This window comes from Panthera tigris, chromosome C2, assembly GCF_018350195.1.
Source record: "Panthera tigris isolate Pti1 chromosome C2, P.tigris_Pti1_mat1.1, whole genome shotgun sequence".
Classification (NCBI taxonomy): domain Eukaryota; kingdom Metazoa; phylum Chordata; class Mammalia; order Carnivora; family Felidae; genus Panthera; species Panthera tigris.
Window position 1 is genome coordinate 94,484,112 of NC_056668.1, and position 18,375 is coordinate 94,502,486.

The 18,375-nt window shown below is 42.5% G+C and overlaps 1 protein-coding gene and 1 long non-coding RNA gene across 2 annotated transcripts in view; both read left to right on the forward strand.

The window, feature by feature from the left end:
- Positions 1-4,225, forward strand: part of LOC122230661 — a 44,055-nt gene extending 39,830 nt beyond the window's left edge. The window contains exon 5 of the long non-coding RNA XR_006207696.1: positions 4,106-4,225. This is a non-coding gene — a long non-coding RNA (uncharacterized LOC122230661). The remainder of the gene's footprint in view (positions 1-4,105) is intronic.
- Positions 4,226-9,461: 5,236 nt separating this feature from the next.
- On the forward strand, positions 9,462-9,640 carry LOC122241916 (ATP synthase membrane subunit K, mitochondrial-like). The gene is given in 2 exon segments (XM_042998347.1): positions 9,462-9,528; positions 9,531-9,640. Coding segments are annotated over 2 exon segments (177 nt in total).
- Positions 9,641-18,375: the final 8,735 nt, after the last annotated feature.

Here is an 18,375-nt window from a genome sequence, read left to right on the forward strand (position 1 = left end):
TTTGAAATGTGTGTTGCTTTACAGATGAGAAACTTGCCCGTGATCATAGATCGTGAACTAGCAGAGCAAGAATGTACCCCCAGGTCTTTCTTGTTCTGAGCTAGGCCAGCCTGTGAAGGTTGGACTGTGATTGGAAGGTTGGAGGAGGGGTACCTGGGTGACTCAGTTGGTTAAGCGTCCAGCTCTTGATTTTGACTCAGGTCGTGGTCTCATGGTTGTGAGATCGAGCCCTGCGTGGAGCCCCATGTTGAGCCCCACATCGGGCTCTGTGCTGAGCATGGAATCAGATTAAGATTCTCTCTCTCCCTCTCTCTCTGCCCCTCCCCTGCTCACGCTCTCTCTCTTTCTCTCCCTCTCTCAAAAAAAAGGTGGGCTAGGACAACTAATATTCTTAGAAAGCCCTCTAACAGACCAGCAAACTACCAGCATCGAGGACACACATGAATAAGTGGGTGCAACTCCCTAGCGTCTGAGGTCTGGTAGTTAATACTGCCTGTTGGGAATAGGCAACTAGCCCCTGGCTTTCTGCACCTGACACCCTAGCCTTGAGTGGGGTCTCATTAGCTCCCAAGGGCCTATCACCTATCACACAGGAAAGCCACACTATGTCCGTTATATTCTGCATTCATTTCTCATCATTTTGTCCAGCCTGATCCAGATCTGACCATGGTCTGCTAAGGAGTCTAAAGCCCTTACTTTCTTTTTGCTGTTTTCGGTGGCAGCGGTTTGCTCATTTGGCTCTACAAGTCTAAAAGTATTCCATTTTATAAGAAGACCCTAAAAACATGATTTTTTTTTAATTTTTTTTTTAACGTTTATTTATTTTTGAGACAGAGAGAGACAGAGCATGAACAGGGGAGGATCAGAGAGAGGGAAACACAGAATCTGAAACAGGCTCCAGGCTCTGAGCTGTCAGCACAGAGCCCGACGCAGGGCTCAAACTCACGGACCGCGAGATCATGACCCGAGCCAAAGTCAGCTGCTTAACCGACTGAGCCACCCAGGTGCCCCCCTAAAAACATGATTTAAGATATTTTCCTTTCATTTCATTTGGCAGATAGACAATAATGAACCCGGAATTTATCTAGTATAAAAAGGACTTGAAATGGGAACACAGTTGGTGCCTGGGTGGCTGAGTTGGTTAAGCATCTAACTTTGGCTCAGGTCTGATCTCATCATTTGTGAGCTCGAGGCCCACGTAGGGCTCTGTGCTGACAGCTTAGAGCCTTGGAGCCTCTTCAGATTCTGTGTCATTCTCTCCCTCTCTCTCTGACCCTCCCCTACCTGCACTGTGTGTGTGTCTCTCTCTCTCAAAAATAAATAAATATTAAAAAAGATTTTTTTAAAGAAAAAAGAAACGGGAACACGGCCATTTCAGAGTATTGTACCTGAGATAAAGATTTCCACCATGGGCAGAGAGGAATGGCTGGAGGTAAGATTTCATCATTACAGATTACATTGTTGCTCTGAGCTCCTCAAACTCTCATCAGGCAGCCAAGGGCATGTGCGTCTAAACGGCAAAAAGCAGGGCGTCTGGGTGGCTCAGCTGGTTAAGTATCCGACTTCGGCTCAGGTCATATCTCACGGTCCGTGAGTTCCAACCCCAAGTCGGGCTCTGTGCTGACAGCTCAGAGCCTGGAGCCTCCTTCGGATTCCATGTCTCCCTCTCTCTCTGCCCCTCCCCCACTCACGCTCTGTCTCTCACAAATGAATAAACATTTAAAAAAATAATAAAAATAAAAGGAAAAAGGCAAAGGGCAAGAAGTCAGACCACAATGGGGCTATAGCTCTCCACAAGATGGGAGTCTTTGATGCGGCTCACTTTTGTAGGCCCTGTTGTTCCTGAGGCAGAGCTGTAGGAAGCAGGGCCAACTGCCACTCCTACAAAGCCGTGGCAGATAGTCTAATCTCCAACTCCATGACGTGCCCTTGGGCCAGAGTAACTCGCGTGAACTCAAGGTTGCCCTCGGTTCCCTCGACTCCCTTCCAAAGCCAAGAGAACCAATTCATGGGAAGGTCTCTGCCAAAGTCTGCGAGATGCAGTAGACTTCAACAACAATCATAAGCAGCTGCCACATATTGGGGACATCCCTTGTTTCGGACGTGTCACACATTTCATCTCATTCGGGCCTCCCAACCATCCTATGAATACCTATTACTACTCCAACTTTAAAATAAAGAGACTGAGATCTGGAGCCAGCTAAACTACTTGCCAAAGTTGACACAGGAACAAATGGCCGAGTTAGCACTCAAATCGAGAGCTGAGTGATGCCCAGACTGCTACACCGTGCCACCATCTGAATTCCCAGGGCCTAGACTGGCCACATCTATGGTGACCGATCAAAGATTCCTATTCCAGAAAACAAAACAAAACAAAACAAAACAGAACAGAACAAAAACCAAAATGCCTATAGGTTGAGGTAAGCTCTGCTTCAGTTCATACTCATAGATTTTAAAACAAATAAATGAAGAAACCAATACAAGAATTTTGTGTTTTCTCCTGCCTTTAAGGCTGTTTACATTGTGTGGGCTTGATGCCAACTCCTCCTTTTTCCTCAGCTCCCTTTGACCACCAGCTTCAACATCCCATCCAGCTCTTGGCTGTCTAGTGATTGACTCTGCCATTTTTGACCCCCTGGCTTACATCTTAGCTCCATCCTGGCTCACCCCAATTCGGAAACCTACTCCTTTGGCACATTTCATACCTGTAGCTGTTACCTGAACACCTCTTCCCTTGAGTTCAGCAGGTCAAGTTCATGAAACCACTCTGCACAGAGGGTCTCTAGGAAATGGGTGGGAGTTGAGAAGATGAGTCCCTTAGAATTCCCCATCAGGCCTTGATCTTGATATAAAACCAGTTGGATGGGAATATCCAGGACACAAAAAGAATTGCCTGGCAAACCAAAGTTAGGTAGTCAAGTTCTGTTGGAACTCTGTGGTTTATTGTTGGGTCTCTGATTGTTCAGTAGTAGGGTTTCAGGCATAGAGGAATAGGAGCTGGGTGTGTGTGTGTGTGTTTCTGACTGAGCAGGTGCAGTGCAGAAAGGTTGTATTAGGAGGAAACCTAGAAGCTGTGATTTAAGAAGGAAAAGGTAAGCAGATATGGGGTATTTTGCTCAGAGCAATGATGTAATCTGTAATGATGAAATCTTACCTCCAGCCATTCCTCTCTGCCCACGGTGGAAATCTTTATCTCAGATATGGGGAACTTTGAGTGATCTTTCCTTCTCATCTTCCAACTTTTACTTTCATAAACACTTCTTCCTTTTTTCCTCATTGGTCAGTTTATACACTCAACAGATACTATATTGTATCTGAGTTCCTGGGATTCTGCATTCACTCTATGCAGTGAAAAATTTATTCTCATCTACTTTCCTTATGAAGAAGAACATTATTCCAAATACATCTCCACATATCCTTTCTGGAAGACATTATTGACTCTACTGCATCATCTCGCAAATTTTCTCCTTTGACAAAACTCAAGAAACGCTCAGCTGCTTCTCATAAAGGAATTTTGAGGCAACATTCAGACCTGCCAGCCATCCAGAGGCCCGTGTTGTTACCTCAGTGCCATAAACTTCAAATGAGTCTCCTGGCATAACAGTCTGAGAGATTTGCCAGTTCTAAATGAATGATTTGCTCTTCCACTGGCATTCCATTGTCCTTAAAACAGAGGCAGAAAAGAAGAGAAGAAAAGGAGTGGAAAAAAAAAAAGAAGGAAAGAGAAGGGACAGGAAGGGCAGGGGAGGAAAGGAAGCAAAGGAAAGAAAATAGCCATTTCACCTTGCTGATCCATGCACTTAATAGATGCTCACTAAACGTTTGTGGCAGAACCCATGAGTAGTTGTTATCTCCAAACAAATGTTCTTCAAGAATTGATAAGAATCTCCAGGTGCTGACAAACGGTATTCCCTTTGGTAGAACAAGTTCCAAATTGCCGAGTAGTTGGGAATTTGTTTAATGGTGTCAGCTTGGGCACAACGTCATTATTTCATGCAAGTCCCATTTTTAAGTGCTTACTACCTGTCAAGAGCTGTGTTTGACACGTAAATTTTTTCTAATCTATTCAATAACACTGGATATGCATTTTATTTTATTTTTTCAGTTTGAAGAGGAAGAAAGTAAAGCATAACCTCTCTAGGTTATGCTGCCTGCCCAAGATTACATAGATAGTGAGTAATGTTGCTGGATTCCTACCCCAAGTAGGTCTGCATTCCTCCTGTATGGATTCACACATCTTCAACTTGTCATAACCGAACTCTAAGAAAAATACAGGAACTCCAAACATTACTTGGGATATGTAATTTATTCAGTGGGTAGGTTTTCTGAAAGCAAAACTGTTTCACCTTTATACAGCATTTTAGAAAGCATTAAGTACCTATGCAGATATCACTTCATCTCACTTATCTTCACTCAGACCTTATGAGACATTATCATTATTTTTATAGTCTAGAGAATGTATAAATTTATTGGATCAGAAAGATTGGAAAACCTTCCCCAGGACACATGGACAGAAGTAGCATAGCCAGAACTAATCACAAGATTTTTGTGGTTTTCACCACATGATTTCACATCCCAAAGATAGCAAGGAATCCTAAAAGGCTGAACAGAGAAGCAGTCAGCAGACGGGTCCTTGTCTAACACTATGGAAACAGAATTGAAAGTCAATACGTGCTAAAATATAATGCTTCACGCATGTGCCTTTAAAGAACATATATAGCAACCACATTTCAGGGGTAATTGTGCATGGTTTCTATAGCAATATGATTTATTTCCAGTGGAATTTGCCAACTTAAAATAGGTTTTTCCTCATCGAAAGAAACAAATAAAAAGTTCACTGATATTTGTTTTTCCATTATACAAAGATCATCATGTTTGGTTATGGCAAAAAGACAATAATTTTTGCCACAGAGCAAACAGGAGAAAAGGTCACCATTGTTTGTCTGAACAAAATGGATTCCCATTGGTCTTGAGGATCGCAGCAAACAAAGTGCCGGACATGCTATGCCCAGGCTGGAGGTCGATGCAACGTTGGCAAGTGTACTACAACACAAAGAAGTTTAAGTTTGCCTTCCTTAAGTAGAAAAAAATTTTAAAGAGAAAGAAGAATGATTTTCTGCAGAAATGATCACTTCGCCTTGGATGGAGGAGGGAAGTCCAGAACTAGAAGAAAACAACAGTAATGAAAGCTCATGTGACTTGTGCTTTCTCTGTCAACACCATTCTAAGATCCTCTACGCCTGGGCTCAGTTACTCTCCCAACAGCCTGCGAGGTAGAAACTATTTCTATCCTTGATTTACAGCTATGAAACCAACACAGAGTTGTGCATCTTGCCTGAGCACATCCAGTTGGCCCCAGAAGCAGGACATTGAGCCACTCTTCTATGCAAGCATGGAAATCAAAATGAGGAAGTTTCTTGCCCAAACTCCAAAGGGGTCTGACGTGACGGAAGTTAAGATCTAAGACTGCAGATTCTCCGGCATTTCCATCATTCCAAGCTGGCCCTTCATGCATGGCCTCAGGTATCAGGAGAATGGAGCCTCCCAGGAAGCCCAGTGGTAAAAGCCCTAACGCTTGTTTTTCTCATGCTTTTTTAATAAACACGCTCACTCCTCTACTTTCAAACAGCTCTCTCCAAAACTTCCTCGACAACTCAAACCCTGCAGAAGCTACTTTAAGGGTATGCCTGAATTTTGGTGGCACTACAACTTGATTAGCTGATAATTATTGAGCCTCAGATTTGAGCTTGAAGCTTTGCCACATAGCAATTGTCATGTTTGGAGGAATGGGGTTTGAACTACATTTCTTTTAGTCAAGGAGTGATCATGTAAAATGGCTGCATTCCATACACCAGCTGTCTTTGCTGACCTTGTAGACAAAGTATTTCCAGTGAAAACAGGGACTTCAGCAGCTACTTGTTGGGACTGAAAATCAAGTTTGTCTGTGAGCTGAAGCATGAAGATAAACATAAGGAGGCAGTTTTGTATAGTGATGAATGTCACTTCTACATAGGGGTCAAATCTGAACCCTAACAACTACTAGGTCAGTAAATCTGAGCAAGTTATACAATCCTTCTAAGGTTCAGTTTTCTCCTCTGTTGAATGGAGCTAAGAATACCACCTCCATAGTGTTGTCAAAATTAGGCAAGAGAATTAATATATAGCAGTAAGAGCAGTATCTGGCCAACTGTAGGCCTCACCCCCTGCTTCCTTTGCCCTTGGTGTTCCAATACTGAACTTCCCCAAAATGCCATGTTCTCTAAGCCTTCCATTCTGCCTGGAAGGCTCTTTCCCTTTGTGTCTTCTTGAAAACCCCGTATCATTCTTCAAGTTTAGCTCAAGTGCTTCATGACTCACCCAGGCTGCCTTCAACATCTCTCCCATCCTTCCACTGTTTCTAGTAAACCACCATTGCATTGCTCATTACACTGTAATGTTTGGCCAGTGTGCCTTTCTCTTCATTCCACTCCTTGAGTGTGCATTTATTCTCCATGCCCAGCACAGAGCCTACTACGCAGTGGGCGTTCACTAAACAGCTGTTAAATAGATGAACAGGCAAACACTGAGTTTGCCTGTAAAGTCCAGGCTTACGTCAATAAAATAAGAAAATCTTCTGGAGGTACTAACAATCTAATGCAATTAATCAGAAGGGCTCCAACCAATAAAATGTAAAGTGCACTCCCATTTTGGTTTTAATTAAACTCCCAAGCTTTAAAAATTATAATCCAAACATAATTAGACTCAGAAGAGATTCTAGATTGTTTTGTGACAGAAGATGACTTTTGAGGCTAGTGGAAGGAGACTGATACCATGACCCAACTTGCACAAGAGAAATTCCACAGGATTCAAATTCATGTCCCAAAAAGCATATCAGTAACCAACTAGGTGTTGTCTTTCACATTAAACTAAGAGTCTGTGGAAAGAGTTATAGCCCTTTCATTGTTCCAAGAGGATATGAAGTTCTAGGGAATTTTCTCTATAATAGATCTAGAGCTAAGGGCTAAGTCTGGAAAGTAGCTCAACCACACCGTTCAAGGCTTCTCTGGCCTACAATGCTGTAGCAGGCAGGATACCAGTAGTTTGATAAGGGCAGAATATTTCCACATTTTCTAAATGAAAACCAGGGGAATATGCACTGAAGGAAACTTGTAAAGACACCTTACGGAATGCCACCCCTCATAAAGTCTGCTGATCAGCCACCTTAAGCTGCATTAGCTCACAACCAATGGAGAAACTGGAAGTCAGTGGTATCAGGGTAAAGTCTGGATATCCCCAAGGCCCCTGGAAAAAGACCCCACAGAGCAGAGGGAAAGGCAAAGCTTACTCTCTGACAGGTCCCATAAGAATTTCTCACCTGTAGCTAGATTACACAAGATGTCTCAGGGTTGGAGAAGACCTATAATATAAAAAGCTTCTATAGACACTTCTCTAAAGAAGACATCCAGATGGCCAAAAGGCTCATGAAAAGATGCTCAACATCACTCCTCATCAGGGAAATACAAATCAAAACCACACTAAGATATCACCTCATGCCAACCAGAGTAGCTAAAATGAACAAATCAGGAGACTATAGATGCTGGAGAGGATGTGGAGAAATGGGAACCCTCTTGCACTGTTGGTGGGAATGAAAACTGGTGCAGCCACTTGGGAAAACAGTGGGGAGGTTCCTCAAAAAGTTAAAAATAGACCTACCCTATGACCCAGCAATAGCACTGCTAGGAATTTACCCAAGGGATACAGGAGTACTGATGCATAGGGGCACTTGTACCCCAATGTTTATAGCAGCACTCTCAACAATAGCCAAATTATGGAAATACAAATGGACCAAGACTGGAAATACAAGGGAATAAGCTTCCATTTAATGTGGGCAAAAAACAGGGGCACGCGTGGGTGGCTCAGTCGGTTAAGCATCTGACTCTTGATTTTGGCTCAGGTCATGATCTCACCATGACCTGAGTTCGAACCCCACATCAGGCTCTGTGCTGACAATGCAGAGTCTGCTTGGCATTCTCTCTCTATCCCTCTCTCTCTGTTCCTCCTGCTTGTGCTCTCTCTCTCTCAAAGTAAATAAATAAACTTAAAAAAGTTCTAAAATCAGACTCTTTCAGGAGGAGATGTGATAATGCCAAAGATAGTCCTATTGTTGCCATTTCTTGAGATGTCCTCAGGGACACAGAATAGAGTCCAGGAGACTGTCAAGTTGAGACCAGTTTCTCAATGAGCTTATAGCATATTAGCAGAAAGAATGTAAATATTAAAACATACCACTTCCCTTCCACCTCACTTGGGAGCCAAATTGCAATCAGGAAAAATATATTCTTATTCTCTGTGCCCAGATGACCTCTCTTATAGTACGGAGATAACTTTGGCCATGGCACACTGTGAAAGAGCACGTTTTGCTAAATTGATTGAGACAAGCCTCAATGTTCTCTGCCGCTGCCCTCACTGCAGTCTCCTCTGATGCCTGTTGACTCGCCTTTCTTCTCTACCTGGCCATGAACTCTCTGAGGGCAGGCACCATGTCTAACTCATTTTACCTCAGTGCTTATGCAGCGGCTGTCCCAAGGCAGGCATGTTTATTAAATCAAAGATTTGATGGGTAAAAATGAAAGAGAATTTGTTTCCTAAGGTCTAAATTTTGAGTAGGCATCTATCTTTGCTACATATAAACTCATTGCATTTTTCCTTTTTCTTTCTTTTCTTTCTTTCTGTCTTTCTTCCTTCCAAATTATGGAAAGAGAGTAAATGTCCATCAGCTGATGAATGGATAAAGAAATTGTGGTTTATATACACAATGGAATACTACGTGGCAATGAGAAAGAATGAAATATGGCCTTTTGTAACAACATGGATGGAACTGGAGAGTGTTATGCTAAGTGAAATAAGTCATACGGAGAAAGACAGATACCATACATTTTCACTCTTATGTGGATCTTGAGAAACTTAACAGAAGACCATGGGGGAGGGGAAGGGGAAAAAAAAGTTAGAGAGGGAGGGAGGCAAACCATAGGAGACTCTTAAAAACTGAGAATAAACTGAGGGTTGATGGGGGTGGGAGGGAGAGGAAAGTGGGTGATGGGCATTGAGGAGGGCAACTGTTGGGATGAGCACTGGGTGTTGTAAGGAAACCAATTTGACAATAAATTTCATATTAAAAAAATAAAAAAATAAAAAGCTTGCATAGATTACGATCACTTTTGTAGACTCCATCTGTAATGTCATAGTCAGAAGGGTGTGTGTGTGTATGTGTGTGTATGTATGTATGTATGTGTGATAAGAACACCACTATATATTCCTCCAGATGCAGGACAATCTGATACTTTTTAAAACATCAATACTGGGAAGGCAGAGTGTGTCCATATTGAGACCCACAGAATCCAGTTTACAGGGCTTCTTCCAGCTGGGCCAAGAGGTAGCTGTGTATGGGCTGCAGAATCTGTGTCTTTTGCGAGATTGAAATCATGGCAGTACCAGAAACTGATGCCAAATTCCATTTCACTGGTATTAAAAAATAGTCCAATACTCCCACAGGGAGATGAATTGTGTACTGGCCACATGCAGCGGCATTGCTTTGGTAGTTTTATACTTGAAGTTAAGGTCTAAAAAACCTCCAGCTATGAAAGCCACATATGAACTCTAAATAGTCGGTACCTCATCTGTTAAGTTCCCATGCCTGGACAAGCTAATGTCAACTCACCCTGTGATACTCAGTTTGTACAATAAATTATGAACCTGGAAAAATAGAATCCAGTTTACATTTTTCATCACTTTCCCACTTGGTTGTCTCTAGGTTTTCATAGAACAATGGTTATCAGGCCCTAACTGATATCTCCCTCCATGTGGTGGGCACTCAGTACAAGAAATGCTTCTACTGTCTATCTGGTCCCTCTCTGATTCCTCCCCAGAGAGGAGGACTCCTCTTACCAGTGACTTTGTGACAGGAACCAGGCAAAGAGAGCTCAGTCCTTTCCTCTACCCTTATTCTAGAGAGTCAACTGCCCAAAGAAATCAAGATTTCTGTTCTGATTCTCAGTACTATAAATTTTTCAAGAGGAGAGCTCCATATGGAAAAGCTTTTGGTCGTCCAGATGAGCTTGTGACAGATGGGTAGTTCTTCTTGATTCTGGAGTATAGTATTAGGAAGTCCCTTCTTGCTGCACCTAAACCACATTCACCAACCTAGCCTTTACCAGCAAAAGAGCTTATACATTGGGCTCCATCTACCTGACTGTTCTTTGTATTTTACTTAGTTCAGACCTGGGTTGGGGAAAATGGGTATATTTATCAGCTCCCTAAAACCCCAATATGTTTTTGTAGACTCAGTTGATATTACCCATGGACCACCTTGTATATGCCACAGCAGGACAGATGGCAGTATCTAATCAATGGCCTTTGGTCCTTCAGGGAAAGGCCCAATAATCAATGGATCTCCAAGATAAAAGCCTTCGCTTACAGTGTTTGCTAATTTCCATGGTGCACATACCTACACCATGGCTGGTATCAAGCTACGCTTGGGACATCATCGAAAAGACTTGGGAGATGTTCGCAATCTGCTCTCCCCAGCCAAAGAAGAGCCAACTGAGCCAACCTGTTGTACCTCTTTAGAGCCAGGGAACACTTCCTTCCACAGGAGCAGATGCCCCTGGCGCATGGCCAGATGCACACCTCTGAGCTGGAATTTCTGTTTGGTGATAGTTTGCTGCCCTGAGAACTGCAACTTCAGGGAAAGGCCAAGCTTTTGTTCCATATTGAGTGGCAAGTCTACTGTCGGCTCAATACATAATTAAAGGAAACAAGATGAGAACAAGGTTACCTTGTAACCTCCTTGCAGGAGGCCACACCAGAAGCCAGCCCAGCATGGATTAGGACTTTCTAAGTTCCTGCAGTGACACATTTCCTTACTCGCATTTTGGAGCTCGGTAATCACTTCTCCATCACATAAGAGAGGTCATTTTTTCTGTCCCTTGCCCTCATTTTCTAACCAACAGAAACACCAGAGTTTGGATTCTGTGGAGTGGTTGAATGATCGTGGACTGGTTGCTTACACCATCTTGATCCTAACTTTCCATATTTGAGAAAATGGAGATTGTGATATTCTTCCCAGAGGTTGTTGAAAATATTATAAAGGATGTGTCTAAAACTGTTAAGATGGTGCGTTGCTTGCAGCAGGCACACAATAAATAGCAGACACGCAATCACCCCTGTGCTGGTGGCAGGGGGCACACATTCAACCCGAGGGGAAGGGGTGGCGAGTAGAGCTCAGCAGACACAGTTCCTTTCGATTCCATCCCCTCAGTTTGTGCTTTTTACATTAGTTTTGTCTACTTGTCCAGATACTACATATCTGTTCTCCTTCCAGTTCCACCTTCTCCTGAGGCTTCTTCTCAGAAGTCATCACTATTAAGGGGTCACAGGAACTATAAGCAGAAGTGTAAGCAGAAGGACTCTTGCTTCCAGCAATGGATAAAGGAAATTGTCTTTAACATGCATGTCTATACTGTTAGCATGTCATGTTTTAAAATACGCATTTTAAGAAGGGCCTGAGTGGTTCAGTCGGTTAAGCATCTGGCTCTTCATTTTGGCTCGGGTGATGATCTAATGGTTCCTGCATTCGAACCCCGCGTCAGGCTCTGCGCTGACAGTGGAAAGCCTGTTTGGGATTCTCTCACTCCCTCTCTCTCGCTCTCTCTCTGCCCCTTTACTGCTTGCATGCTCTCTCTCTCTCTCAAAATAAATAAAATTTTAAAGTATGCATTTTAAGGGCATGCATTCTATTCCATTTAGTAGACACAGCATATTTTGTCATAATTATTTAACTAGACCCTCAATTAGGTTGTGTCACTATTAGGGAAAAATACTTCCTTGAACATCTATATGCAAAAATTCTTGCCTACATTCAGATTATATCATATATATATATATCAATATATATATATATCATATATATCACATATATAACATATATCACATATATCATATATCATATATATATATATATATATATAACAATACAGCCAATAGGAAATGCATGCCTATAAGAAACACTTCTGAAGCCATTCCAAGCCCTATCCTACGAAAGTTAGACAATTTTCTTCATAGTCAACCCACAGCAATCTTCTAGACTCATTCCCTCCTCCCTCAATACTTCTCTCATTATTTTTGTATACAACTTCCTAAAATAATCCAGAAGATCCAGAACTAAAAGTTACCTCAGGATCTTACTAAATCTGTTTCTTAGGTTGGGTTCCCCAAGAAGCTCCATGAAACAAAGATTCAAGGGCAAGTGGTTTATCTGGAGTTAAAAGACTGGGAAGGTGACATAGGAAGAGCAGGAAGCCACTAAAGGATGCTTATTAAGCCAATTACCACTATGTGTAACTGGCACTTAGTACCCTGAATCACTTGGAGAATCACTTGGAGCTGGTGTAGACATCTGCCTCAGATATATCCGACCCTAGGGACAGGGGACCTGGGGTATTTATTCACCAAATCCTGTCAGTCACTGACTGACAGCCCCTGTTGGAAGGCATTAATACCCTGGCATTTCCAGCGACACAGGTGGCAATGTGGCTTTTGTGGCCAGGGAAAGCCCTCGGGCAAAGGAATGCAGGTATTGGTAGTTGGAAGTCTGCTGGCATGCATCGAAGTTGTAGGAGAGAGGGCAAAGGGCTGAGATTCCAACAGAATCTGCTAGAATCTACCCTTAGAGAACACACAGCTGACTTCTGGAATGTGGTTGGTGCTTTAAGTTGTGACAAGCCAGTCCTTAAAAGAGAACATTCATGATCTAAAGTCTATGCTCTCTACCATATTCATATTGGCAAGCTATGAAAATAGACCATAGCACAACAAGGAAAAGTGGATACAGCTTTACATCTAGGAAGATGACAATTATTAATTTAATAAGCATTTATAGGGATCCTTTTAGTCTGCCAGACTCAATAATAAGCACTGGAATACAAAGATGAATTCAACACAACCCCTGCCTGTAAGGAGCTTACTTTACAATCAGGTGAAAGAAGCAGAACTCTCAGAACAGAAGGTGGGATCTGAGGGGAGAGGACACCTGTGGCCTGCTATCCAGGTACATGACCCGGAAAACAGCAATACCCTAGAGATTAAATACCTGCTGCGTAAGTCTGGGCAGACAAGGCCTCAGAGGACCTCACAAAATCCACCAGCCACAGACAACATGGTCCAGAAGTGGAGACTGATTCCACACAACCCCCAGAGGTGCTGCAGGATGAGAATCACGTCCCCAGAGGGGCACAAAACCAACAGAGAGAGCTATTAGGTATGAAGGGTGTTTGTCATGAGACTGAGGAATGCTGGGCATGACCTGAGAGCAGGATGGATGGTTTAGTGGCCCCAGAGCTAGCAGACAACAAATAAGAACCAGATGCCTACCTCTCCCCCCCCCACACCCCAAAGTCTTCCAGGGACTGGGATAGAGCCAGAGAAATTGGGAGGAAGGCAACCTGGATTGACTTAGAGTTCTATCTCCAGCAGAATGAGGTCTTGTCAAATAAATTCTTTTGAGTTATGGACAAACGAAGCAGGGACATCTCCCACATACTCCAGTTTGTGGTTTTAAAGTTATACCTATTGCCCAGTAGTTCCCCTAATTTCATGTTGTTCTCATCAATGAATCTCCCAGAGCGAAGTAGAGAGAGTAGAGCTTTTGCAGGCAGACAGACTTGTATTCAAGTCCTAACCCTCTGGATTCCAGTCCCTACTTCATGTGTGATGACAGGCAAATTAACAGTATTTAAACCCTTTTGAGTATCAGGTGCCTCACCTGTAGAGTGGTGGTTAGTAGGAGGATTAGAAGACAAGACAGAAGATCATTTCCAGGGGAGTCTGAGCAGAGGAGGCCTCCAGCAGGGACTGGTGTGATAGTTGTGATTCTTGGCTTCCCGTACTGCAGAGTGATGTTGCCATGGCTCACAGACGAAGGGGAAGGAACCCTGATGGATGGGCCACCATGGCTCTGCCTAGGCTGGGTGACGTTGTGAGGACATCATAGACTTCATGGAAATATTCCAGATGCACAGGCCGAGAGGGGAGCTTGGAAAGCAAAGGTTCTGTTAGAGGAGACGGACAAGAAACCTTCTACAAGAAGCTGTCGCGTCATCTCACCTTTTGTTTCACAGATGCAATTATATCAACTCGCAAAGGTGAGAGAAGTGCCACAGACCAACAAGCATTTCCAAAGAATAAAAAGTTTTCATATATATGTATATTTGTATATATGTATATCACACCAGTTTTTTTAATTTTTTGTTTGTGTTTTTATTTTTTTTAATGTTTATTTATTTTTCAGAGAGAGAGAGAGACAGAGCATGAGCCGGGGAGGGGCAGAGAGAGAGGGAGACACAGAATCTGAAACAGGCTCCAGGCTCTGAGCTGTCAGCACAGAGCCCGACGCGGGGCTCGAACTCACAAAATGTGAGATCATGACCTGAGCTGAAGTTGGACGCCTAACTGCTTAATCGGCTGAGTCCCCCAGGTGCCCCTGTATCACACCAGTTTTAAGGTAATGAGTGAGCATCGTGAATTCCAATTTTCATTCTGAGAAAAACTAAGTAGAATGTATCCTTTTTGTATACATGCTTACATGTCTAAAGATTTAGGAGTTTAACAAGATACTCTTTTTTCCCCTTTTTTAGTTATATCCAGATGTTTTTAATCTATGAAAAGTAATGATGGATACGTGCTACATCCTTCAACTGATTTGCAAGATGTATTTACATAAAATAAAGGAGTTTTAAAAACAAAATTCTTTCAAAACAATTTTTTTACCACATCTTTTGGCCTGGAAAATTATTTGTCTATTATTTTGCTCTTTGGAGTTAAGATATTCAAACTGTAGAAATATTGTTAATATAGGACAAATCAAGTCTCAGAAATTTTGGAAATAATGGCCTTCTGCAATATATGTAAAAATATGATACACAGTGTCTGTCTTACAGGTAGTGCTTAGCAAAAGTTGTCTTCCTCCCTTCCTCCCCCACTGATGGGGGCCATATGAGAAAGAACCCACTTTCTCATTATTCCTGCATATGGGCTTTCCCATTTTTAGTCTGCCTATCTCCAGATGTTTCTGCTTAAGCTGCACCAGGTCCTGGGAATGCAGAGAAGACTCGATCCCTGCCCGAAGAAGCTGACAGCTAGAGAGGGAGAAGGGCATGTAAGCCTTGGACAGACTCTCAGTCTGACACTCACCAGTCTAGATTTAATTCCACAGTTTCCTGTTGTATTAGACAATAGTCTTCTTACCGGGCTCCTGCTGGCTTTCTTCTTCCTCGGGCCACCTGGTTCAATGAATGGGGTTAGCTCTTGGTAAATTGGGCCTGCCTCACACAAGTCCTTCAAACCCTAAAGTAAAAAAGACTAACAGCCCGGTGGTTAGGCTTGATAGATTCCTGGAAATAGCTTCCTAAATACAGGAAAATCTGCTCCTGAATTGAAGAGGGAATATTTTTAAAAAATCAATGACTCCAGATTCAAAGGAAGAAAGAAAAGAAAGAAAGAGAACAAAGAAAGAAAGAAAGAAAGAAAGAAAGAAAGAAAGAAAAGAAAAGAAAAGGAAGAAAGACAGAAAGAAAGAAAAGAAAGAAAAAGGAAAAATGCAATGAGTTTATATGTAGCAAAGATAGATGCCTACTCAAAATTTAGACCTTAGGAAACAAATTCTCTTTCATTTTTACCCATCAAATCTTTGATTTAATAAACATGCCTGCCTTGGGACAGCCGCTGCATAAGCACTGAGGTAAAATGAGTTAGACATGGTGCCTGCCCTCAGAGAGTTCATGGCCAGGTAGAGAAGAAAGGCGAGTCAACAGGCATCAGAGGAGACTGCAGTGAGGGCAGCAGCAGAGAACATTGAGGATTGTCTCAATCAATTTAGCAAAACGTGCTCTTTCACAGTGTGCCATGGCCAAAGTTATCTCCGTACTATAAGAGAGGTCATCTGGGCACAGAGAATAAGAATATATTTTTCCTGATTGCAATTTGGCTCCCAAGTGAGGTGGAAGGGAAGTGGTATGTTTTAATATTTACATTCTTTCTGCTAATATGCTATAAGCTCATTGAGAAACTGGTCTCAACTTGACAGTCTCCTGGACTCTATTCTGTGTCCCTGAGGACATCTCAAGAAATGGCAACAATGGGACTATCTTTGGCATTATCACATCTCCTCCTGAAAGAGTCTGATTTTTAGAACTTTTTTAAGTTTATTTATTTACTTTGAGAGAGAGAGAGAGAGAGCACAAGCAGGAGGAACAGAGAGAGAGGGATAGAGAGAGAATGCCAAGCAGACTCTGCATTGTCAGCACAGAGCCTGATGTGGGGTTCGAACTCAGGTCATGGTGAGATCATGACCTGAGCCAAAATCAAGAGTCAGATGCTTAACCGACTGAGCCACCCACGCGTGCCCCTGTTTTTTGCCCACATTAAATGGAAGCTTATTCCCTTGTATTTCCAGTCTTGGTCCATTTGTATCCCCCTAACAATTGGTGCTTAGCCCTAGCTCCTTGCTTATCACCATCCTCAGTCTGGATTAGATCAAGTAGAAAGTCTTCACCTTTATTTCTCCCTTTCAAAGGTGTGCCCACTGAGCCTGTTTACACTGGGAATGATGAGCTGAGGGGCTGAGGAGACTTTCCCAACTGATTCCAACTCGGAGAAATAATTGATGGGGCACATCCTCTCTTTTGGGCTCCTGCCCTGTCGAAAGTAGGAAGCTGACCTGTATGGTGCACCTGTATGGTGCTGGGGATGGAAATGGAGTTGGAAGAAAAGATCCAGGAGAGGCCCTATAACCTGTGGCAGAATGGGAAAGCAGGAGAGACCAGCAGCTGGAGGTGGGCCTATGGGGCAAAAGTAGAAGCTAGAAGGATGTTTCATCAATCAGGTAGAACTCAGCACGCAGAGGCAATACATAAAAAATGAGATTAAAAGTGTTTTTTTAAGGGGCACCTGGGTGGCTCAGTTGGTTAAGCACCACATTGGCTCAGGTCTCGTGGTTCGTGAGTTTGAGCCCTGCATTGGGCCTGTGCTGACAGCTCAGAGCCTGGAGCCTGCTTGGATCCTGTGTCTCCTCTCCCTCTGCCCCTCCCCACTCATGTTCTATTTGTCTTTCTCTCTCTCTCTCTCAAAAATAAAAACAAACATAGGAACACCTGGGTGGCTCAGTTGGTTGAGCAGCTGACTTCAGCTCAGGTCATGATCTCATGGTTTGTGAGTTCAAGCCCCGCATCAGGCTCTGTGCGGACAGCTTAGAGCCTGAAGCCTGCTTCAGATTCCATGTCTCCCTCTCTTTCTGCCCCTCCCCTGCTCACGCTCTCTCTCTCTCTCTCTCTCTCAAAGGATAAACATTAAAAAAAATTTTAATAAAAATAAACATAAAAAATAGTTTATAAAAAAGTGCTTTTAAAAAACATATAAAGTTCTTTGAATAACATTTTTAAATTAAAAAAATCAAGTTTAAACTATTTTTGCTTTGAAACCGACAGCTGTTTATAACATTTTTGGTAAGGATGAAAGCTCATTTGCAAATTATGTAAACATATATTGAGGGTTTTTTTTTAATTTAATTTTTTTTAATTTACATCCAAATTAGTTAGCATATAGTGCAAAAATGATTTCAGGAGTAGATTCCTTTTTTTTTTTTAATATGAAATTTATTGTCCAATTGGTTTCCATACATCACCCAGTGCTCATCCCAACAGATGCCCTCCTCAATGCCCATCACCCACTTTCCTCTCCCTCCCACCCCCATCAACCCTCAGTTTATTCTCAGTTTTTAAGAGTCTCTTATGGTTTGGCTCCCTTCCTCTCTAACCTTTTTTTTTTTTTCCTTCCCCTCCCCCATGGTCTTCTGTTAAGTTTCTCAAGATCCACATAGGAGTGAAAACATATGGTACTGTCTTTCTCTGTATGACTTATTTCACTTAGCGTAACACTCTCCAGTTCCATCCATGTTGCTACAAAAGGCAAGATTTCATTCTTTCCCATTGCCATGTAGTATTCCATTGAGTATATAAACCACAATTTCTTTATCCATTCATCAGTTGATGGACATTTAGGCTCTTTCCATAATTTGGCTATTGTTGAAAGTGCTGCTGTAAACATTGGGGTACAAGTGCCCCTATGCATCAGCACTCTTGTATCCCTTGGGTAAATTTCTAGCAGTGCTATTGCTGGGTCATAGAGTAGATCTATTTTTAATTTTCTGAGGAACTGTTTTCCACACTGTTTTTTCCAAGTGGCTGCACCAGTTTTCATTCCCACCAACAGTGCAAGAGGGTTCCCGTTTCTCCACATCCTCTCCAGCATCTATAGTCTCCTGATTTGTTCATTTTAGCCACTCTG